Source organism: Benincasa hispida, chromosome 2, assembly GCF_027475165.1.
Source record: "Benincasa hispida cultivar pf3 chromosome 2, pf3_genome.v1.1, whole genome shotgun sequence".
Classification (NCBI taxonomy): Eukaryota; Viridiplantae; Streptophyta; class Magnoliopsida; order Cucurbitales; family Cucurbitaceae; genus Benincasa; species Benincasa hispida.
The window spans coordinates 11,396,141-11,421,860 of record NC_143479.1 but is presented as its reverse complement, the minus strand read 5'-3'; the positions used below and the strand labels follow the sequence as shown (position 1 = coordinate 11,421,860).

Below are 25,720 nucleotides of genomic sequence, written 5' to 3'. Positions count from 1 at the left end.
CTCTTAACCAAAATAGTCAGAGCCAACCACTCTTGGTTCTCACCCTGAGAATACCAAGGTTTGCACTGTGGTAATGTCTAATTTTGGTTTGAGGTTTATCTTGAAGAAGGTCTTCAAGTTTCTTGTGATTGTTCGGCGGAAAAACATGAAGAAAAAGTTCTTCAAATGTGAGGTTTCTTAAAACCCTTTTCTTGCAAAGCATGTTGTAATTTAGATTTAAACGCAAATCTTGTTGTTTGTTTATTGTAAACTTTATATTCAATGAATTACGAAATTTGTTCGATCCACTTCCACTCAAGATTCTCTCAATAGAGTTCCTTCATATGGAACATTGTTCAAATGTAAACTGCAGTCTCTACTACATATCCCTAAATCGAGTCAGGAAGTTGATATAGCTCATCATAGACCAAACCATATCCAACAAGGTTCTATTTCTCCTTTCTAATACACCATTTTGTTTAGATGTACTAGTTGCTGAGAGTTTGGATGTTATTCTATGTTCTATCATATAGTCTTAGAATCTTAGGTCTATATAATCTCAACCTTGATCAGATCGAAGTATTTTTTTTTTTTTTATCTTTTTACCTAACAAGTCTTCAACCCCATTCTTATACTCCTTGAACTTTTCAAGAGTTTTAGACTTTTGTTGCATTAGGTAAAGATACTCATAACTTGAATAATCATCTATGAAAGAGATGGAATATTTGTACCTTTCTCTTGCTTTTACATTCATTAGATCACAAATATTTGAATGTATAAGCTCCAAGGGCTCTTTGGCTCTATAACCTTTTCCAGTAAAAGGTTGTTTTGTTATTTTACCTTCAAGGCATGACTTACATACTGGTATAGAGTTTTCTTCTAAACCATTTAGAAGTCACTCTTAACCAATCTTTCAATCCTATTGAGATTAATATGACATAACCTTAGATGCCAGAGTTAGGCCATTTTCTTTAGGAGAAACTCTATCTTTTAATTTTTGTTACTATTCTGAATATTTCAGTATTTAGGACAGCCTTTGTAACTAACGAACTTAGTACATAAATGTTATTTTCCATTGAAGCATAGTTGATCTCAATCTCATTCTTAAAAATAAACACTTCATTCTCAGAGAAGGAAAACGTATACATATGTTCAATCAAACAAGAAACTAAAATTAAATTCCTTAGAGCAACATATACGTTATCCAATAATATATATTGTTTCTTGTTAAAAAAAATAACTTGAGTCTGCCTATGACAATAGCATAAACGACCTCTCCAGTACCAACTCAAAGAGTCATCTCTCCAGCTTCCAGCTACCTCTAGGAATTAATTCCCTAAGAGGAAGAACAGACGTGATTAGTGGCCCCTGAATCAATTATCTAGGCAAAATCATCATTCTCCACTAAACACATTTACAAGACAAGCAAATCATATTTATTGTTGTTAGATTTCTTCATTTCATAGAGAACAATGGAATCAGCTTCAAACCCCTTACTATAAACTCCATCTTTTATCTTAGAGGTTGAACCACTGAAAAACTTCACTAGAGTTGGCAACATTTATCTCCTATATTTGTCCCTTGACACTCAATAAGTACTGGAGTTCATTTAGGGGGCTGACATTACTGGTTTCTTCAAATACAACCCCATTTTGCTTGAACTGTGAGGACTCTCACCCAAACAATTCTTGCAATAATTGTATGATCTCAAGTGTATTGACCATCTAAGGTCTTTGCTTTTCCTTTTAGAGAAGGTAGATGGAAGCCCTAGGTATAAACCAAAATTCTCCATTGCCCGAACGCCCAAGGATTCACACATGAATTGGACACGAGCTGAAGGAACATTAGGAGAAACACAAAGAGTCGATTTACTAAAATTCACACATTACCCCGATGCTAATTCATAGTCACGCAAAATAAGCTTTATGTGCCAACATTCTACTATAGTAGTCTTGAAAAACAACAGACTATCGTCTACAAAGAAAAAAAAACAAGTGTGAAATTGGAGGACTAGAAAACTATTTTGAATTTCATAAATAAAAGCTGTAGAGTGAGCAACACGCAAAGCATGGGCCAAACCCTCAGCACAAATAATAAATAAATAGGGGGAGAGAGTATCACCTTGTTGGGGACCGGGGGAGGGGGTAATATGTCCTTTTGGCACACCATTTAAAAATACAACAAAAGATGGGGTAGAGATACAATCCATGATCAGAGACATAGAGGGAAAAACCTAAAAAGAAAGCCACATAAGAAAGGCATGGATGGGAGAGGTAATGAGAAATGGAGAAAAATTCATATATCATATATAAAATCAATTTAAAGTGAAAAAATGTTGACAATACATTTAAAATTTTTCAATTCAATAATGTCACATTATTTGTTCATTAGTCAACTAATGGTCAATTCAATACATAGATCATTTAGATTAAACCTATTTTCTAAACGTTGGAGACTAAAGTGCTAATTCTGAAACTTCAAGGACCAAATAGATATCAACTCAATTCTTAGAGACCAAAAACATATTTTATCCAAACCAAAATCATTGGTATTGTATTGAGTTTTCATATCCCTTCAATTTATTGTCCTATTGTGTGAGTATGCATTTAAAAAAGATATGGAGTAATCAATAAAGAAAGAAATGGGGTATATTACTCATAGAAACAATATATGAATATAAATTGGTTGAAATGAGTACCAGATGACTGGGAATGTTGAATATATTTTGAGTACAACAAGGAAAGGGTGGAGAGTCGTGACCTCCAAGTTTAAAAGAAATATAATAGATGTTAATTATTGTTTAACTATGCTTACTTTGATTTAAAAGTTAAAAAGTAATGAAAAGCACATCCAATAAATGAAAATTGGTTAAATTAAAAATTTGGTCCCTATAGTTTAACAAAAGTAAGAATTTAGTTTCTATGATTTTAAGAATTAGAACTTAGTCTTTATGATCTGATAATACATAAATAGTCCCAATAGTTTGATAAACGTTCCATTAATATTTTCTATTGTAGCGTCTATTTACGAGAATAAAAACACAAGAACTAAACTATAATTATAAAATATATGGACAAAATTCTAACTTTCTTTAATTACAAGACCAAATTTGTTTGTATTACCTATACAAATTTGTAGTCACATCATTTGTATTACCTATACAAAATGGACTGCATCCAATAGTGTTACCAGGATGATATACCCAATTTCATTCATATACTTATAGATCATTTAGGCTATATACTATTAACTTGATCCTATTTATGTCACTACATAAAGTTAAAGTAGTCAAACTATAGCCATGGGTATATTTATTGGATTTTCATAATAGAGTGCAAAATAAACAACTTTATTGATAAATAGAATGTTTAACACGAACTACGAGTTTTAGGATATTCCCAACAATTATAACTCCCTATTCCTTCGTCTATAACTCCCTTTTGGGAGTTATTATCATTATTAATTTAATATGTCGAATCCTGTTTAATATATATAAACAAATTAATAATAGTAATTAATTAATAATTAAATCATATATTCAATTTCATTTGATATCCTCTCACATAACCTATAGTTTTAATATGAATCTTATCCATATTAATTTTAACCTATAGTATTTATATGAAATCACATTCATATAATCAATATTTGAATCTTATTCAAATATATCACTCTCATTTATTTTATAGTATTAATTATAAATCACATATATAATTAACAATATATTAGAATGTATCTATGTACATTATATTGATTTGAATTTCATTCAGATATTTATCTCTCTTAATATTTATAAATCATATTCATATTTAATTAAGCTATAATGTATCAATAGATACTATACTTTATATTAATCATATTAATATAAAATTTTCCCTAAATAATTTGAACATTTCAAATTATGCCAAAACCATTTATTCCTTGATTAACTCTTAGTGAGCTAGCAAGGGGACCTAATGTACCTACAAATTAGAAGCTCCAATGGTCGAGATTAATTAATTAAACTCTTTAATCAATTAGCCAATATTCATTAACTGTCGGTCACTCCATAAAGATCGACAGTTGCACTATTTGCACTGTGGATATATTTCTTTATCCACAGATATAACCAATCAACAGAAAGTCGACCCTTCATAAGTTGCTCGTAACTACAGCTGGATCAAATTACTCTTTCACCCCTATAGTTACATCTAACTTCTTAAGTACCACTGATCCCTCTAATGAACAATTAGTTATAGTCCAATTATAAACTAAATCTCTCTCTTGCAAGTGAGAAGGTGGGGGCCCTCACGTTCAAGACCCGAAATTAGCCTTTAAATGAGCAATTCATCTACTTATCTTAGAACTGGGAAGGAGTAAATTTCATCTTGTGTATCTATGTTTCCCGCTCTCTACTCGGATAAATCCTCAAAGTGGCGGGCATATTGAGTCGGCGAATCTAACCACTCTCACCCATATAGATCAAAGGATTGCCCTAATAGACAGGAGTCCGCAACTCACTCAAAATTAAGATTGAGTCACCTATGGTCATCCTATTGAAATGTTAATCTCTCCTAGTAATGATGTTATAAAGAAAGACTAATCATTTTGCGGTCCGGTCTTATACAAACTCTTTGTATAGGATACGTCCACGACATGTCTCCACATGAACGATTAAGATCAAATCGTTTGTAACACTTTACACGAATTGTAACAATTACAAAGTGATCCGTATTTGTAGTGTCACTAGGATAAGACACTCAACCTTATCCATATACTATAGACCATTTAGATTATTACCTAAACATGATCTACCTATATGTCAACAACATATATATTTAAGTTACATATAACCTTGGAACTTAGTTTATTGGATTGAATTAATGTTCAAATAAAATAACTTTTGTTTTATTAATAACAATTTATTTATACAAGTTTCCAATCTACAAGAACAAGGAGATTTAAGACGCTAATCCCAACAATCTTCCACTTGTTCTAAAGCTGGTCAGGTGTAGAATACAAGGTATAATACAAGTACACAATATAATAAACTAGAGCATATACTATACCTAGTAACATCTCCAAATTACCTTAAACAATATAACACAAATCTCATAGTCCTAGACTTTCTAGATGGCACTCGAATACTTTAGCCATGAGAGTTGTCATAAACAGATCGACAACGTTGTGCTTCGAAGCTATCTTTATGACTATCACATCACCTCGTTGCACAATCTCCTGAATCAAGTGATATTTTCTTTCAATGTATTTGTCTCTTTTATGACTCCTACATTCCTTTGAATTTGCTACAGCATCACTGTTATCACAATAAAATGTGATGGGCAAAGACATATTTGGAATGACTTCCGAATTAGTAAGGAAATTCCTTAGTCAAACAGCTCCTTTAGCAGCTTAAAAAATAGCCACGTATTCAACTTCTATTGTGAAGTCTACGATGTATCCTTACTTGATGCTTCGCCACACTATAACTTCTTCATTAAGAGTGAACATTGATCCTGATGTGGATTTCTTAGAATCCTTATCAGTCTAAAAATTAGAGTTCGTGTATCCTATAAGGATCAAATCCTTGGCTTCATACACAAGCATATAGTCTCTCATTCTTAGTAGATACTTGAGGATTTTTTTACTACTGTTCAGTGATCTAATCCCATATTGAATTGATATCTACAGACAATCCCTACTGCATAGCAAATGTCAGGCCTTGTACACAATATGACATACATAAAGTTGCCTACAGCTGATACATAGGGAATCTTCTCATTTCCTCAACCTTTTGAGAAATCTTAAAGCACCAATTTTTAGACAATCACATGCCTGAAAGGTAATAAACCCCTCTTGGAATTATACATCGAATATTTGACAAGCATCTTGTCAATATTCAATGCTTGAGACAAAGCCAGCATTTTGTTCTTACGATCTTTGATGATTTGGATCCCTAGAACAAACTGCGGCTCATCTAAGTCTTTCATTCGAAACTCGGCGGCTAGCCATTTCTTTACATTTTTTGGTAAACTTATATCATCCACATACAATACTAGAAAAGATTTTGAACTGTTGATGATTTTCTTGTAGACACAAGGTTAATCAATATTCTAGTCAAAGCCATAAGACTTGATCGCAGTATCAAATCTTATATTGCAAGATCGAGATGCTTGTTTCAATCCATGTATGGACCGATTAAGCTTGAAAACCTTTTGCTCTTGACCTTGCTCAATGAATCCCTCTGGTTGATTCATGTAAATGGTCTCTTCAAGATTACCATTCAAAAAAGTAGTCTTGACGTCCATACAATAGGTGAGAAAATTTCTTCATAGTCCACTCCCTTAACCTGGGTATATTCCTTTGCCACCATTTTAGCCTTAAAGTTGTGTACCTTACCATCTACGTCCCATTTTCCTATTGTATATATATTTGCAACCTATAGGTTCTATCCAATTAGGTTGATCTACAAGTTCCCAAACAGAATTGAAGTACATAGCCTCTATTTCTATATTCATGGTCTTAATTCATTTATCTTTATCAACATCTTCCATTGCTTGCTTGTAAGATAATGAATCCTCAACTCCATCATCAGATATGATGTCTTGGACTTCTGTTAAATCCATGTACTGAACAGGTGCGTTCATAACCATCCAACTACATCGAGACAATCTCAACTCTTATGATGGATGTATTTGACTAGATGAACCAACATCAACAACTCTTATTGATGTACTAGCCTCTTCAACATCTCTTGTTGAAATTTCAGTAGTTTCATTGAAAATTTCACTTAATACTATTTGTTTCATGGTTTGTGGTCTCTCATGTGGTATTTTTCCGAAAAAGTAGAATTTTTCGATACAAATACTTTATTCTCTTTTTAATCGAAGAAGTACCCACCTCTTGTTTCCTTGGGATAGCATACAAATAGGCACGCTTTTGAACGAGGTTCCAACTTCTTTTGATTTTTTATTAGCACATGTGTCGAATATCCCTAAATCTTGAAGTGACGTAAACTACCTTTACGATCTCTCCAAAGCTCAAAAGGTGTTTCAGAAATACTTTTTTTATGGAATTTTTTTCAAATGTAAACTGCAGTCTCCACTGTATATCCCTAAAACAAGTCAAGAACTTGAGCATAGATCATCATAGACCAAACCATATCCAACAAGGTTCTGTTTCTCCTTTTTGATACACCATTTTGTTTAGATGTACTAGTTACTAAGAGTTGGGACGTTATTTCATATTCTATCATATAGTCTTGGAATCTTAGGTCCATATACTCTCAACCCCGATCAGATAAGAGTGTTTTTTTTTATTCTCTTACCTAATAAGTCTTCAATCTTATTCTTATACTCCTTGAACTTTTCAAGAGTTTTAGACTTTTGTTGCATTAGGTAAAGATACCCATAACTTGAATAATCATCTATGAAAGAGATGGATATTTGTACCTTCCTCTTGCTTTTACATTCATTGGATCACAAAGATTTGAATGTATAAAATCCAAGGGCTCTTTGGCTCTATAAGTTTTTTCCAGTAAAAGATTGTTTTATCATTTTACCTTCAAGGCATGACTCATATACTGTTAAAGAGTTTTCTTCTAAACTATTTAGAAGTCCACTCTTAACCAATCTCTCAATCCTATTGAGATTAATATGACCTAACCTTAGATGCCAAAGTTGGACCGTTTTCTTTAGGAAAAACTCTGTTTTTTAATTATCATTGTTATTCTGAATATTTCAGTATTTAGGTCAGCCTTTGTAACTAACGACCTTAGTACATACAAGTTATTTTCCATTGAAGCATAGTTGATCTCAATCTCATTCTTAAAAATAAACACTTTATTCTCAGATAAGGAAAGAGAATGCATATGCTCAATCAAACAAGAAATTGGAATTAAATTCCTTTTGATTTTAAGAGAAACATATACATCGTCCAATAACATATATTGTTTCTTGTTAAAAAAAATAACTTGAGTCTTCCTACGATAATAGCAAAAATAACCTCTCCAAAACCAACTCAAAGAGTCATCTCTCTAACTTCCAGCTACCTCTAAGAACTGATTCCCTGAGAGGAAGTACAAACATGATTAGTGACATCTAAATCAATTATCCTGGTAGAATTATCATTCTCCACTAAATACGTTTCCAAGACAAGCAAATAATATTTACTGTTGTTAGATTTCTTCCTTTCATAGAGAATAATGGAATCAGCTTCAAACCCCTTACTATAAACTCCATCTTTTATCTTAGAGGTCGAACACCTTTGATAGACTTCACTAGAGTTGGCAACATTTCTCTCCCCTATTTGTCCCTTGACACTCAATAAAGACTGGAGTTCATTTAGGGAGCTGACATTACTGGTTTCGTCAAATATAGCCCCATTCTACTTGAATTGTGAGGACTCTCACCCAAACAATTCTTGCAATAATTGCATGATCTCAAGTGTATTGACCATCTAAGGTCTTTGCTTTTCCTTTTAGAGAAGGCAAATGGAAGCCCTAGGTATAAACCAAAATTCTCCATCGCCCGAACACCCGAGGATTCACACATGAATTGGACACAGGCTAAAGGAACATTGGGAGAAACACAAAGAGTCAATTTACTAAAATTTACACACCGCCTTGATGCTAATTCATAGTCACATAAAAAAAGCTTCATGCGCTAACATTCCACTATAGTAGCCTTGAAAAACAACAAATTATCATTTGCATTAAAAAAAAATACAAGTGTGAAATTGGAAACTAATTGAATTCCACAAATAGAAGTAGTAGAGTAAGCAACATGAAAAGTATGGGCAAAACCCTTAGCACAAATAATAATAAATAGGGGGAGAAAGGATCACCTTGCTGAAGACAGCGAGCGAGGGTAATATGTCCTTTTGGCATACCATTTAACAACACAACAAAAGAGGGGGTAGAGATAAAATCCATGATCAAAGACATAGAGGGAAAAACCTAAAAAGAAAGCCACATAAGAAAGGCATGGAGGGGAGAGGTAATGAGAAATGGAGAAAATTTCATATATCATATATAAAATCAATTTAAAATGAATAAATATTGACAATACATTTAGAATTTGTTAACTCAATAACGCCACATTTTTTTTTTCATTAGTCAACTACATAGACCATTTAGACTAGACCTATTTTTTAAACACTGGAGACTAAAGTACTAATTTTGAAACTTCAAGAACCAAATAGACATCAACCCAGTTCTCAGAGATCAAAAACGTATTTTACCCAAACCAAAATCATTGGTATTGTATTGAGTTTTCATAACCTTTCAATTTATTGTCCTATTGTGTGAGCATGCATTTAAAAAAGATATGGAGTAATCAATAAAGACAAAAGAAAATGGGGGTATAGTACTCATGTAATGTCAACAAGTGAGAGAAATAAATTTAGAAACAATAGATGAATATAAATGGGTTGAAATTAGTACCACTGGGAGTGTTGAATATATTTTTACAACAATGAAAGAGCGGAGAGTCGTGAACCTCCAATTTCAAAAGAAATATAATACATGTTAATTATTGTTGAACTATATTACTTTATTTAAAAGTTAAAAAGTAACGAAAAGCACATCCAATAAATGAAAATTGGTTAAATTGAAAATTTAGTCCCCTTGATTTAATGAAAGTAAGAATTTAGTTTCTATGATTTTAAGAATTAGATCTTAGTCTTTATGATCCGATAATGCATAAATAGTCTCAATAGTTTGATAAACTTTCCATTAATATTTTCTACTGTAGCATCTATTTACGAGAATTTTTTTAATACAAAAACACAAGAACAAAACTATAATTATAAAATATATGGACGAAATTCTAACTTTCTTTAAATTACAAGACCAAATTTGCAACTCAACTAAAAATTTTGGTGTGTGTTCCTCTAACAAGGAGTTGCTGTAGCCACGAGTGGAAACTTCCTATGAATGGTCAACCCAAAGGCTCCTGTCATGTCCAAACCCTCACCATTTGGAACCATCCAATCAAACTTATGCACCAAATTTGCTAAAGCTATCTCATTAATTGCAGTTGCAAACACAATCCCAGGACATCCTCTTCTCCCTGCACCAAATGGGATCAACTCGAAATCCTGACCCTTGAAATCTATTGAATTGTTCATAAACCTTTCTGGCCTAAACTCCTCTGCTTCTCCCCATAGTTTTGGGTCTCTCCCGATCGCCCATGCATTGATTATAACTCGAGTTCCAGGATTGATGTCATACCCTCTTAACTTTATGGGTCTGATTGATTCTCTAGGAACGAGAAGTGGGATGGGTGGGTGCAGTCGCAACGTCTCTTTGATTACTGCCTTTAAATAAACCATTTTTTCTAAATCATTCTCATTTACATAACATCTTTTGTGATCACCTTTTATTTCTCTGATTTCATTCTTCAGTTTCTTCATGGTTTCTGGATGTTTCAACAATTCTGACATCGCCCATTCCAATACTGTGTAAGTCGTGTCTGTGCCTGCTGCAAACATGTCCTGTAGTCATAATCTCAAGGTTATTAGATAACATTAGGTTTTATCTCAAAACTAATTGATAATAAAAGGAGTAGATCATGCATATTATAAAGATTGTTAGATTCTAAGCATGCATGATACATGCCTCTTGGGACTTACCATTCTTGGATGATATTCCAACTTTTATTTTTAGCCCAAATGCCTATATGGGCTTGATGAGCTATGCATATATTTGATAAGGGTAACAACAAATATAACAATCAAGCTTAGAGTATTAATAAGATATAACACAATGTAAAAAAATTGATAGATATAATAAAACTTAGATCTAGTTCTTGAAGTCTATATATTACCAATAAAAAGAACTTGAGCAAATATAATTATAGTTATTCATATATTTTTTAAAAGATTATAGTTTTTCATATTAATTCATAATAATAGAATAAATTATTATATTAGCATTATTATTAATAAAATGAATTATATATGTCAATTATAAATTTAATCTAAACAGGTTTATAAAAATTAAATAAATTAACCAATATCAAAAAAAAAGAAAAAGAAAAAGAAAAATAGATAAAATGAAAAGATAAAATAAAGAGAGAGAGAGGAAAAACTATTGAAAATGGAGAAAATCCATCAATTTGGGTGGTCATGAAAAACCACTTTAGGATAAGATATTTTCATTTTCGAAATTAAAAATTTGTATCAAATATGATAATAAAATATCATTTTCCTTTCCACTCCTTATTTTCATGAAATAAGCGGACATAAAAGTGTTAACCATGGCAATTACACGAGGTTAATAGTTGGTGTATATGATGTTTCCAATGTGCGAGCAAAAGTTAGATAAGTAAGAAATGAAACTTTTTAGAAGTAATGTGGGGAAACTCATCTTACCAAGATTATAGCTTTGATGCTATCCATCACAAGTGGAAATCCAAGAGAGTTTTCTCTCTGTATCCAAAGCAGAACATCTACCAAATCCTTGTGCTCCTCACAATTCTGGTCTCTGTTTTCTGGATTCATATGATCTTCAATCACTCTGTCAAAGAAACCATCCAGCTCTTTGGCTACTCTGTTTGCTTTAGAATCCATCCCAGTAATCCCATCAATCCAACCCAGCCAAGGAATAAAATCTCTTATGCTAAAACTCCCCAATAATTCCACAAATTCCATTAAAAGACCTCTGAACTTCATCCCTTCTTCTCCCACTCTGTATTTTCTCCCTAAACAGACTCTGCAAATCACATCGTTAGTCAAACCAGAGAAAATTTCAGTCAAATTCACAGAAACTGGGTTGTGTTGAATCTTTTCAATCATCGATTTAACCTCTTCTTCTCTTACAGAACGGAAGGATTGAACCCTTTTGTTGCTCAAGAGATGAAGCACGCAAATGCTTTTCATCTGCCGCCAATACTCGCCGTAGGGAGAAGCAGCTATGTCTCTGGAGCTGTAAAGAAGTTTCTGGTTCATGCTTGATTTGGGTCGGTTAGCGAAGATGAGATCGTGGGTTTTCATGATATCTCGAGCGAGATCGGCGGAAGAAACGACGATGGTGGGAACAGAGCCGAGGCGGAGGAGAAACAGAGGACCATGGCGGCGGGCATAGTTTAGCAGAGTGAGATGGGGATGGGAGCCGAGGCCCAGAAGATGGCCGAAGATTGGAAGCTTTGGTGGAGATGGCGGTGAGGTTTTTGAAGAGGAGAGTAGCCATTTTTGGAGAAGGAAGATGAGGATGACGATGAAAGCAGTGAAGGAAATTGAATGAAGTGACAGTTGAATAGAAGGAGGAAGAAGAAGAGGAGTTTCCATAATTTTTTCTTTTTAGTATCAGCTTAAATTTTTGCCATTTTAGAAATTAAGAAATTTGGATGTATATAATGAAGGATCCAACAAATAATTATTCCAATGCCATCAATCGCACGTTTGTGTGGACAGAAAAACATAAGCAACCATGATATGGGTGTTCAAATCTATTTAATCAAAAGTATAAGCATTGGGTTGAGATAGTTGTATTATTGGGTTGGGTTGGATTAAACTTATTCTATATATCTTTGTTTAAAGTTTGTAATAAATATCATAAATTTTATAAATGTTTGATGGTTGACGTTTAATTTTATGAAATTTTAGTTACTAGTCCAATGTTTACATATTTTAAATTAAAAAAAAAAATTATAATCCAACAACCTATCCAACCCAACCATTAGGGTTTGAGACTTTGTTTGGGTTTTTTGAGTCACCGATCTAATTTGGATTGGTCCAAAAAATACCCTCAACCTAATCCAACTGATGTACACCTTATCATGTGATTTTTTTTTTTTTAAAAAAAAAAAAAAGGAAAATCAAATTGATTTTATTTGTTTTAGGGTAGGAGGACCTCCATGAGATTAACCTTTTGAGTGACTCATCCTACACCATAAAAATTATAAGTTAAATCTATATAATAGATATCTAAAGTTTAAAATCGTTTAATTGCTATCTAAATTTTCAACTTTGTGGCTAATAAAATTAAATATTAATGTTTAGATGTTGAAAATTAAGTTTATTTTTCTTTCAATTTTTTACAATAATTTAAATCTTTCTTAAATACCAGAGTTGAATTTTTAACCAAATTTTAAAAATAAAAATAAACTTCTACATCTGACTCCTTAAGTACCACTGAATTCTCTAATGAACATATGTCATAGTCCTACTATGACTGAGTCCTCTCTTCCGAAGAGAAGTCGTGGCCACTATGTTCAAGCCTCGGAATTAGCCCTTAAGGGAGCAATCTATCTACTTATCCCTGCTTCCAGGAAGAAGTGGATTCCATCTCGTGTAAGTGAGTTCCCAACTCCTAGATCAAACAAGTCTCCAAAAAGGTAGGCATGTTGAGTTGGCAATCTGGCCACTCTCACCCATACTAATCAAAGGACCGCCCTCAAAGGTAGAAATTCTCAAAACACCCAGGATTGAGGTCGTGTCACATATGATCGTTTAGGTGAGATGTAAGTCTCCAGTATCAACGACGTTATATACAGAGTCTAGTCATCTCGTGGTCCGGTCTTACACAAACTCTTTATATAGGACACCTCTGCTTGCATGTCTCTAAGGTCAGGATTTACCATCTGTAGTAGTTTACAACACTTGCAAACCTCTACAAAGTGGGTCGTATCCATAGTGTCACCAGAATCAGGTATCCCACCTTAATCCTTATACGACAAACCTATTTAGGTTATCACTTAAGGCATGATCCACTTGTATATCACATATACATGCTTAAGTTTACATAAGATAACCATGGAGCTTTGTTTATTGGATGTGAGTAAATGCCAGAATGAAATAACAATTATTTTATTTATAGACAATGTGTATAATTACAAACAATGAGACTTCGGGAGAATTAAGACACCAATCCCAACAATCTTCCACTTGTTCTAATGACTTGAGAGACTAATGTACAATATACAATAAAGTACGGCATACTTCAGTATCACACTGTCGATTTGGAGCTGAATTAACGTGAAGAGCAGTTAGGAATTGGAAGTATTCATCAAAGGTATGTTTAGTTCAAACCCTCTTGTGAAAGGATGCTTTTAAAACTCAAATTAAATGTAATTAGAGTGCTTATTGATTCTGTTTGCTTCCGTTGCATGCTTGTGTATTCCATCACAAACAGCCCCAAGGATAATTTCAACCTTAAAAACTAAGCATTTGCTCAACCATGGGGCCTAGGCATATTTAGCAAGCGTGGTGGATTCACAAAACCAAAACGATGATATTAAGGCTGTTCTAGTGATAAGAGAGTTTGAAGATGTATTCCCAGAAGAGCTTCCAGGTTTACCATCTAGTCGAGAAATAGAAATCTATATAGACTTAATTCTAGGAGCTGAACCTGGATCTAAGGCACCATATAGAATGGCGCCTGCGGAGTTAAAAGAACTCAAAATAAAATTACAAGAATTGTTAGACAAGGGATTTATACACCCTATCATGTCTTCAAGGGGAGCATCTGTCTTATTTGTTAAAAAAAAAAAAAAAAAGGCAGATCATTGCGTTGATGTAACGATTATCAAGAGTTGAATAAGTTGACAATAAAGAATAAATACCCACTTCCACGTATTGATAATTTATTTGACCAATTATACGAAGCCTCAGTATTCTCCAAAATAGACTAATGATAAAGATATCATCAATTGCGAATCAAGAAGTCTGATATTCCCAACACTGCTTTTCGAACAAGATATGGGCATTATAAGTTCGTTGTGATGCCTTTTAGATTAATTGATGCCCCAGCAGCTTTCATGGACTTGACACTACAAGAATTTTGGACTTTAATGTTGGTTTAAAACTGACATTAAATATAGTGTTATAAAAGGTTTTCAATGTCGGTTTAAAACTAACATTAAAGACCTTTTATAGTACTATCTTTAATGTCGGTTAAATGTCGGTTTTAAACCGACATTGAAGCCCATAATCCATGTCCGTTTTGTTTTAAATTCTGTTGTTGAATCCATTTTTAATGTCGGTCAAAAATTTAAAAACGACATTATAATAATTTATCCACAAACAAGAATTGTTTTTATATATTATCTCAACAAACACAAAAATTTAAATCTAAGTCTTGCTCACAAAGTACGAATAGTTAGCTCCCAAAGATAATAACAAAATTTATACATATAAAGCAGTGGTTGGCTGCTTACGTATCAAAAAATTTCCAAAATAAAATCTTAATTGCTTTTGTATATACAACTTAATTTTCAAAAAATACAAAAATTATTGTCCTATTGTGTGAGCATGCATTTAAAAAAGATATGAAGTAATCAATAAAGACAAAAGAAAATTGGGTATAGCCCTCATGTAATGTCAACAAGTGAGAGAAATAAATTAAGAAACAATAAATGAATATAAATGGGCTGAAATGAGTACCACCTGATTGGGAGTGTTGAATATATTTTGAGTACAACAACGAATGAGTGGAGAATCCGTGAACCTCCAATTTCAAAAGAAATATAATACATGTTAATTATTGTTGAACTATGTTTACTTTGATTTAAAAGTTAAAAAGTAACCAAAAGCACATCCAATAAATGAAAATCGGTTAAATTGAAAATTTGGTCCCAATGGTTTAATGAAAGTAAGAATTTAGTTTCTATGATTTTAAGAATTAGAACTTAGTCTTTATGATTTGATAATACATAAATAGTCCCAATAGTTTGATAAACATTCCATTAATAGTTTCTATTGTAGTGTCTATTTACGAGAATTTTTTATATATAAAAACACAAGAACTAAACTATAATTATAAAATATATGGATGAAATTCTAACTTTCTTTAAATTATAGGGACCAAATTTACAACTCAACTAAAAATTTTGGTGTGTGTTCCTCTAACAAGGAGTTGTTGTAGCCACAAGTGGGAACTTCCTATGAATGGTCATCCCAAAAGCTCCTGTCATGTCCAAAACCTCACCATTTGGAACCATCCAATCAAACTTATGCACCAAATTTTCTAAAGCTATCTCATTAATTACAGTTGCAAACACAATCCCAAGACATCCTCTTCTTCCTGCACCAAATGGGATCAACACGAAATCCTGACCCTTGAAATCTATTGAATTGTTCATAAACCTTTCTGGTCTAAACTCCTCTGCTTCTTCCCATAGTTTTGGGGCGACATTGCTTATAACTCGAGTTCTAGGTTTGATGTCATACCCTCTTAAATTTTTGGGTTTGATTGATTCTCTAGAAACAAGAAGTGGAATGGGTGGGTGCAGTCGCAACGTCTCTTTGATTATTGCCTTTAAATAAACCATTTTGTCTAAATCATTCTCATTTACATAACATCCTTTGTGATCACCTTTTATTTCTCTGATTTCATTCTTCAGTTTCTTCATTTTTTTTTTTTATGTTTCAACTCTGACATCGCCCATTCCAATATTGTGTCAGTCATGTCTGTGCCTGCTGCAAACATGTTCTGTAGTCATAATCTCAAGGTTATTAGATAACATTAGGTTTCATCTCAAAATTAATAGATAATAAAAAGAGTAGATCATGCATATTATAAAGAGTGTTAGATCCTGAACATGCATGATATATGTGAAGGATCTCTTACCGAAGAGTTTCATGAGCACGTTCAGATCGCTCCGATCTCACAGTGACCGAAATACAACAATATACATTCAAACACATAGTTATGCAAACAAATCTTAATTAATGGCATGCTATGAACAAGATATAATAAGGGAGAGGGTGCCATACCAGTTGAGGACAATCTTCAATCTTTGAAACTCAACGCAGCGGAAACCTCCACACGATCTACCAACACCTAGCAGTAGCGTCGACTACAGCAGCACGAACAACCACACGAACACGAACGCCGCAGGGACGACACCACAAGAAAGGCGATAAGCAAGTGGGAGGGAAAAAGGCGCTATCGCATAGCACGATGCTTATCCTTTAAAAGACACTACAAGATCGTGTAGGTTTTACTGAATGATCGTTTAGGAAATGGTATATGATCATTTAACAAACTCGGCACACAATATGATCGTTTAGGGAAGCTATCCAATCATGTAGAAACTTGCGTGCGATCGTTTAGGCACGAGGTGGACGATCGTTTAGGCGGAGAGTGACTATCGTATAGGCTCTCGAAATTCTTAAGCGATCATTTACGATACACCAGCACGCTCTCTTGATTTCTTTTCAGACGGACGATCTAAATGAAAACTATTTTCATTTTAATTCATCGGTTACAATAACCGACGTTGCCCCACTAACCCACGTCAAAACGTGATTTTGGGTTAATTATCATATAATTAACCAACTAAAATTTTAATAAATATAATCATATTATATTTTTAACCTATAGTTTCATATCACATATCTACTATAGTATTTTCTCCTCTACTTGATATAAATCATATTTATATCTAATTTTCTCCAAAATAATGCATCTCATACATTTAGCCAATTATATCATATATAATTAACCAGTCCAATTATATCATATATAATCGAACTTCCTTTTATCAATTTGAACATTTCAAATTAACCCAAATACTGGTTCTCGACTTTATCCAAGCTACCCAGGGGACCTAATGGACCTGTGGCTCGAAACTCCAACGGTCCGTGAATAGCTGACTAAACTCTTTAACCACGAGATTCATCATCCGTTAACTGTCAGGCATTCCACTAAAGACCAACAGCTAAACTCTCCTTACCACGAATATATTTCTGTGTCTATCGGATATAACCAATCATGAGTACGATGACCCTTCACAGATGCTCGTAAGTACAGCTGGGCCAAATTACCGTTTTGCCCCTGTAGTTACATTTCACTCCTTAAGTACAACTGATTCCTCTAATGAACAATACAACATAGTCCAACTATGTGTGAACACCTCTCGAGCCAAGAGAAGGTGTGTGGCGCCACATCGTTCAAGCCCTGGAATCAACCCTTAAGGGAGTTATCTATTTACTTACCCCTATCTTTGGGAAGGAGTGAATTCCATCTTGTGTAGTTGAGTTCTCAGCTCCCAAATGAGACGAATCCCCAAAATGGTAGGTTTGAATCGACGACCTAGCCACTCGCACCCATATAAATCAAAGGACTGCCCTCAATGGCAGGATTTCCCAATTCACTCAGGATTCAGGTTATGTTACCTATGGTCATCCTAGTGAAGTGAAGTCTCTATCATGAATGGTGTTATATAACGAGACGTTAACACTTCGTGGTCAGGTCTTATACAAACTCTTTGTATAGGACGCCCCTGCTCGCATGTCCCCAACACGAAGGATCAGACCATCTGTGACAAGCCACGACACTTGTGACCATTCCACAAAGCGGGCCACATCTGTAGCATTACCAGGATAAGGTTTCCCTCCTATATCCATAAACTGCAGACCATTTTTGTTATCACTCAAGACATGATCTACTTGTATGTCACCACATACATGCTTAAGTCACATACAGATAACCAGGGATTTTATGTTTATTGGTTTGTGGTAAAGCAAATAAAACAAGCAACTGAGCAAAAATACAAGATGTGAAGTAAATATCATATATTAACAACACAAGCGTTCATACAAACTAATTACAAACTACAGGACACGAGACTTTAGGGCATAAACCCAACAATCTCCCACTTGTCCTAAAGAAAAGTGGGGTGTACAAAAAACTAGTACAAAACAATAAACTAGGGCATAAAAGCCCAGTACAAGAAAATCTCCCACTTGCCCTAGTCCAGTTGCGGCCGATCCTGTAGACCCATGCTTTGTAAGTGACCCTCAAATACTATAGCTGTGAGAGCCTTCGTAAATGGGTCAGCAACCTCTTGAGGCGTCTTAGGACACATGTCCTTAGAAAAAGTAACTTCATGCCTAAATGGTGGTAGGCCCCTCTTGGAGTCCTGCATCGAGTACTTGAGCAACATCTTATCAATGTACGATTCCTGAGACAGTGCTAGCACTTTGTTCTTACAATCACGAAAGATCTGTATACCTAGAACAAACTAATCCTCTCCCAAATCTTTCATTTGGAATTGGGTCGCTAGCCAGTTCTTAACTGCTGTTAGTAGACCTACATCATTCCCAATAAGTAGGATATCGTCTACGTACAACACTGAGAAGACTACTAAAGCATTGATGATCTTCTTCTAAACACAAGATTCATCAACGTTTTGGTCAAAGCCATACAACTTGATCGTAGTATCAAACCATATGTTCCAAGATCGAGACGCCTGTTTCAGTCCATAAATGGACCGATTCAGTTTGCAAACCTTTTTCTCTTGACCTTGGGCTATGAGTCCCTCGGGTTGCACCATATAAATGGTCTCCTCAAAATAGGCATTTAGAAAGGTCGTCTTGACATCCATTTCCCTAATCTCATAATTATAATAAGTTGCAATGGACAAGAGGATGCGGATCAACTTTAACATGGCAACAGGCGAGAAAGTCTTCTCATAGTTGACTCCCTCTAACTTGGTATATCCCTTTGCCACAAGTCGAGCCTTGAAGGTCTGTACCTTTCCATCAGCACCCCGTTTGTACTTGTAAATCCATTTATAACCTATAGGTCTTACCCCATCAGGTTGATCTACAAGATCCCATACTGAGTTGAAGTACATCGACTCCATCTCGAGATCCATGGCCTTGACCCATTCATCCCAATCAACATCCTCCATTGCCTTCTTATAAGACAACAGATCCTCAACGTCGCCATCTGCTACCATAGCAAGGATTTCCGTGAAACCCAGATAGCGAACGGGTGGGTTCACAACCTTCCCACTACGTCGAGGTTCCCTTAACTCTTGAGGTGAAACTGACCTACTAGATGAACTCCCATCAACAACCCTTGTTGATGTAGCAAGCTCCTCAACAACTCTTGTTGAAGTTTCAGTAGTTTCATTGGAAAGCTCACGCAACACGACTTTTCTTCGTGAGCTGTGCTCCCTTATATGATCCTCCTCCATGAAAGTAGCATTTGTTTGAAACAAACACCCTATTTTTCGTCGGATCATTAAAATAACCCCCTCGTGTACCTTTGAGGTAGCCTACAAAGAGGCATAAACTCGATCGTGGTTCCAATTTCTTGGGATTAGCCTCAAGCACATGTGTAGGGCAACCCTAAATGCAGAAGTGACGTAAACTAACTTTACGCCCATTCCACAACTTCAGAGGTGTTCTTGCAACACTCTTGAAGGGGACACAGTTGAGTATGTATATCATAGTCTCCACTAGGAAACCCTAAAACGAGTCCAATAAGGAAGCGTAACTCATCATCGAGCGAACCATGTCTAACAAGGTCCTATTTCTCCTCTCCACTACACCATTTTGCTGAGGTGTACCCGACACTGAGAGTTGGGAAACGATTCCATGTTCTATCAAATAGTCCTGGAATGTCGAGTCCAAAAACTTTCCACCTCGATCTGATCGAAGTATTTTAATCCGTCTATTTAATGCATTTTCAACTTCAGCCTTGAACTCTTTGAGCTTTTCAAAGGATTCAGACTTCTGTTGCATAAGATAAACATACCCGTATCTTGAGTAATCATCAGTGAAACTGATAAAATACTCATAGCCACCTCGGGCTCGCACATTCATAGGACCACAAAGGTCAGAATGTACTAACTCAATAGGCTCCTTGGCTCTATAACCTTTTCCAGTAAAAGGTCATTTAGTCATCTTACTTTCAAGGCAAGATTCGCACACTGGTAAAGAATTTTCTTCTAACTCACTTAGAAGTCCATTCTTCATCAATCTCTCAATCCTATTGAGATTAATGTGCCCTAAATAAAGATGCCAAAGTTGGGCATTTTCTTTTGGAGAAATTTGTCGATGTTTTGATTGTGTTACGACAACTCTAAACATTTCAGTATTATAGAGGGAATTAATGGCTAACGGCCCTAACACATATAAATTCAATTCCAGATTTGCTGTGTAAATAAAAACACCATCTTTATGAATGAACGATTTATCCACATTAAATGAGATAGTATATTTACATTGTAATAAACAATTTACAGAAATTAGGTTCCTCTTTAGTTCGGGAACAATATATACATCATGTAAAACAAGAAACCTATTATGTAAAGCTAACTGGAGTCTTCCCATTGCCACAGTTGAGACGACGTGCCCAGTGCCTACTCGCATCGTCATCTCACTAGCCTTCAACTGTCGCCAAGTTCTAATCCCCTGAAAAGAAGAACAAACATAGTTAGTGGCGCCCGAATCAATTATCCAGGCAGAATCATCATTCTCCACTAAACAAGTTTCAAGTACAAGTAAATCACATTTACCTTTATCGGCCTTGGCCTTAGCCTTGACTACTTTCTTCTCTTTCAGATACCGAGGAAAGTTCCTCTTCTAGTGTCTTTCTTGGTTACAGTGGAAACACTTTCTCGTAGCAACCTCTGGACGCCTTCTTGGGACGACAGGCAGTGGGTTAGCAGGTACCTTCCCTTTACCCTTACCACCCTTCTTCTTCTTCCCCTTTGCAGAGTTAGAAGTAGAAGGTGCAGACTTCGTTCCTGAGGTCAAACCTCTATGGAACGTCCTGGAGGATGAAGCAACATTTGCCTCACCCTTCTGCCTCTCCTTACTTTTCAGTAAATATTGGTATGCATGCAACTCGTTGAGGAGACTTGTAAGGTTATATTTCACTTTGTTAAGAATCACATTATTAACAAAGTGCAGGAAGCTCTCCGGTAAAGAATGCAGGATTATGCTAACCTGGCTGTCCTCATCGATGGTAGACCCATTCAACTCCGCCACATTAAAGTGGACCATCATGTTTAGCACATGTTCACAAACAAATGTGCCTTCTTCCATTTTGGAGTTGAATATGTATTTAAGAGCCTCATACATAAGCTGATCAGGCGGTTGTCCAAACATCCCCCGCAGGGACTCCATAATCTCACGCGCTAAGACCATAGGCTTATGTTTCTTGGCCAAGACTTCAGAAAGACTAGCCAAGATAGGCTCGAGCCTTCTCATTCATCCTTATCCATCGCTCGTATGTCTCCTAAACATTTCGAGCGGCATTCAGAGCTGGAATAGGAGGACAAGCCTCCGTGAGAGCGAACATGTGATCCTCGATGATCAGGATCGTCGTGGTCATGTGTTTCCATATTGCGAAATTATCGCCAATAAGTTTTTCGGTGCTTAGTAATGCTAACGTGACTGTTGCCATTTTGAAAATGTTGCTGAAAAAACGAACAAAAATTTGTTAGATTTTGCTAAACCACTTTTAAACCAATCAGTTTTGCAAAATAGTTTCAAATACCCTAAGTTATAGACTTCTATTTTGCAATGATGCCCCAGTGAGGCAGGACAAATGTCACCGATAGGGTGATCAATTGCCCCTTCGCTGGGATGAGACATTCTCAACCATTAGGTAGAACCAACTCTTGGAACTGAACCTAACAGACACCATTTTTGGGTCCATAATCGTTAATCTTTAACTATTACGCATAAGTGTAACCCATCGTTTTTGGTTCCAGAGTCTCGCCCTAATGAGCCCACCGTAGGGAAAAAGCAGATTAAGACAAGAGACTAAGTTACCTTATCCTCTTACAAGAGATCAAATAAAGAAACGTGCAAAACTACCATTCTTTAGGGGCACACTCCCAGGGTGCCTCGAGGCAATACGCAGTAACTTTATTCAACCTAACAAGGGAGACCGAGGGATATGCTGTCACACTTCCCGCTCCCACTTACTATGAACACTCTCTCCATCCACCTTGATATTGACCTACCCAAACACCATCCGTTAGGGGGACATGCCAAAGGTGTCGCAAGGCCGAGGGTAGATCTCATGGTGTGGACTATTTAGGACAAACATGAAAGGTTTAAGTGAAGCATCTCATGCCCCAAGTACCTCTCACTGAATGTTCTACCTAGGATTCATTAACCTAGACAATCCGGCTACTGATTTTAGTCTGTCATCTTTTTATACTCTGCTCATAAACAACATTTGTCAATAAAATACGAACAAGTTCAAATAGTCACAATTAAACACTTTAATGGACTATCCTTAACTTGCATGCATGCATCAAATCTATCTAATTCACCTTTCCAGGTAAGTTCCCAGGTAGGGGTGTTACGTTTTCGTCAACTTAAATACCCCAGCCTAGACAGAACCCGCCTTAGACAAAAGGTCCCTTATAGATAGATTTGCTACACTTTAACCTTTTATTAGCCAATTTAATCCTATTAAACTGATTAAAAGATTAAAGCCTTAGGGTTGCTAATCATATTAGAACCGTGATCTTAGGTCCAAGTTTTAAATACTTTAAAACCATGAATTAAATCTAAGTGAGCATGCATGTCTTTTTTATTTCTTTTAGTTTTAATTTCTCTTTAACTTTTAAAAAGAAGCAACTAAAACCATTGCGCACAATGAGGTGTTTATAATATTTATAAAGTAACCTATATGTCATGCTTTATGCAATTTCTGGTCATTACTATATATAACTTTTATATAACGCGTAACAACCAAGCAAACATGCTATCATTCACCCTTATACTATAACAATTATAAAATAAAGATGATGCATGTCAATGCTTTTTACGCAAGCATAAATATAACTCTTATATTATATGATGCATGAGCATGCTCTTATATAATTAAATCATGCTTCTCTAAATTATAACAATTACAATAAAGAGATGAGGCATGACCATTGCATAACCTAAGGTGAGATTTACTATATGTGCATACCATATTACATATAAAAAAACATACATCGCGTGTAAAAAATCGGAATGAAAAACCCTATCTATTACATTTTCCATCGAGCAAACTGGTTCACAGGAAAATCGGGTCTTGAACCACCAAGAGGTCTTCATCGTGTAGTAAACGTCGTAGGTAGACAATTGTTCAGCACGCACTAGACGATAGAAGCATAATTAAACGATCACGTAGACGACGACGAGGCTGCAAAGCCTGATCGTTTATGCGATCACGTAGCACGACGACAGGTAAACGATTTACCTTGCGTTACTAGCAATCGTTTAGTCAGTTACTAAGCGATGAGCTTGCTGAGCTAAACGATCATCCAGTGCGTGTGCACGTTAAACGATATGCGAGCATCCCATCGTATACACAACGCGATACTCAGCGATCGCATACCCGATCGTCAAGTCGATGCGATCAACTCTTAATCGCATACCCTATCGTTTAACCGATGCGTTCAATAGTGATCGCGTACTCCATCGTCTTTACGATGCGATCAACAGCGATCGCGTACCACATCTTCTGCACGATGCGATCAACCCTAGATCGCCTCCTTCCTCGAAGAACCGCAACGCTTGTCCAGATCTTCTTCTTCGAACGATTCAAAACTTCAAACAAACTTTGAATACAGACTCCATAACAATTATTAATGCCCAAAAAAGAAAGGGCCTTTACAAACAATCACAAATGCAAAAAGATTTAAATCAAACTGAGGCTACCATCCACGAAAACATCCATTAATCCCGCACATCCACAGCAAATGTAACCATTAAACAGTGTAGAAATGCACCCACCATGTACGTAAATATCATTCCGTTGCAACATATGAAATCGGAGTATCAGAACCTAGCTCTGATACCAATTGAAGAATATCTTACCGAAGAGTTCCATGAGCACATTCAGACCGATCTCACCGTGACTGAAATACAACAATATACATTCAAACGCACAGTTGTGCAAACAAATCTTAATTAACAGCATGCTATGAACAAGATATAACAAGGGAGAGAGTGCCATACCAGTTGAAGACAATTTTCAATCTTCGAAACTCAATGCAGTGGAAACCTCCACGCGATCTACCAACACCCAGCAGCAGCGTTGACTACAGCAGCCTAAACAACCGCACGAACACGAACGTCGTGGGGACGACACCACCAGAAAAGAGCCCTGGGTATTCTCAGAGTGAGAACCCAAAGCGTGGTCTTTGGTGAATTTGGTAGAGGATAGAGGAAGCACAGATCGTATAGGCGATAAGCAAGTGGGAGGGAAAAAGGCGCTATCGCATAGCACGATGCTTATCGTTTAGAAGACACTACACGATCGTGTAGGTTTTACTGAATGATCGTTTAGGAAATGGTATATGATCGTTTAGCAAACTCAGCACACTATACGATCATTTAGGAAATGGTATACGATCATTTAGCAAATTCGGCACACTATACGATCATTTAGGAAAGCTACCCGATCGTGTAGGAATTAGCGTGGGATCGTTTAGGCGTGAGGTGGACGATTGTTTAGACGGAGAGTGACTATCGTATAGGCTCTCGAAATTCTTAAGCGATCGTTTCCGATTCACCAGCGTGCTCTCTTGATTTCTTTTCGGACGGACGATCTAAATGAAAACTATTTTCATTTTAATTCATCAGTTACAATAACCGACGCTACTCACTAACCCACATCCAAACATGATTTTTGGGTTAATTATCATATAATTAACCAACTAAAATATTAATAAATATAATCATATTATATTTTTAACCTATCGTTTGATATCACATATCTACTATATTATTTTCTCCTCTACTTGATATAAATCATATTTATATCTAATTTCCTCTAAAATAATGTATCTCATACATTTAGCCAATTATATCATATATAATTAACCAGTCCAATTATATCATATATAATCGAACTTCCTCTTGTTAATTTAAATATTTCAAATTAACCCAAACACTGGTTCTCGACTTTATCCAAGCTACCTAGGGGACCTAATGGACTTATGGCTCGAAGCTCCAACGGTCCGTGAATAGCTGACTAAACTCTTTAACCACGAGATCCACTATCCGT

At 35.5% G+C, this 25,720-nt stretch overlaps 1 protein-coding gene and 1 pseudogene across 1 annotated transcript; both read right to left on the bottom strand.

Annotated features, from left to right (window-relative positions):
- Window positions 1-9,663: 9,663 nt before the first annotated feature.
- On the bottom strand, window positions 9,664-12,547 carry LOC120071899 (cytochrome P450 736A117-like). The gene is made up of 2 exons (XM_039024314.2): window positions 11,332-12,547; window positions 9,664-10,452 (listed from the first exon to the last, which is right to left on the bottom strand). The coding sequence occupies exons 1-2, from the start codon at window positions 12,244-12,246 to the stop codon at window positions 9,850-9,852; spliced, it is 1,518 nt and encodes a 505-aa protein (XP_038880242.2). The 5' UTR covers window positions 12,247-12,547; the 3' UTR covers window positions 9,664-9,849.
- A 3,256-nt stretch (window positions 12,548-15,803) lies between these two features.
- Window positions 15,804-16,229, bottom strand: LOC150037644 (cytochrome P450 736A117 pseudogene; annotated as a pseudogene).
- Between the last annotated feature and the right edge of the window lie 9,491 nt (window positions 16,230-25,720).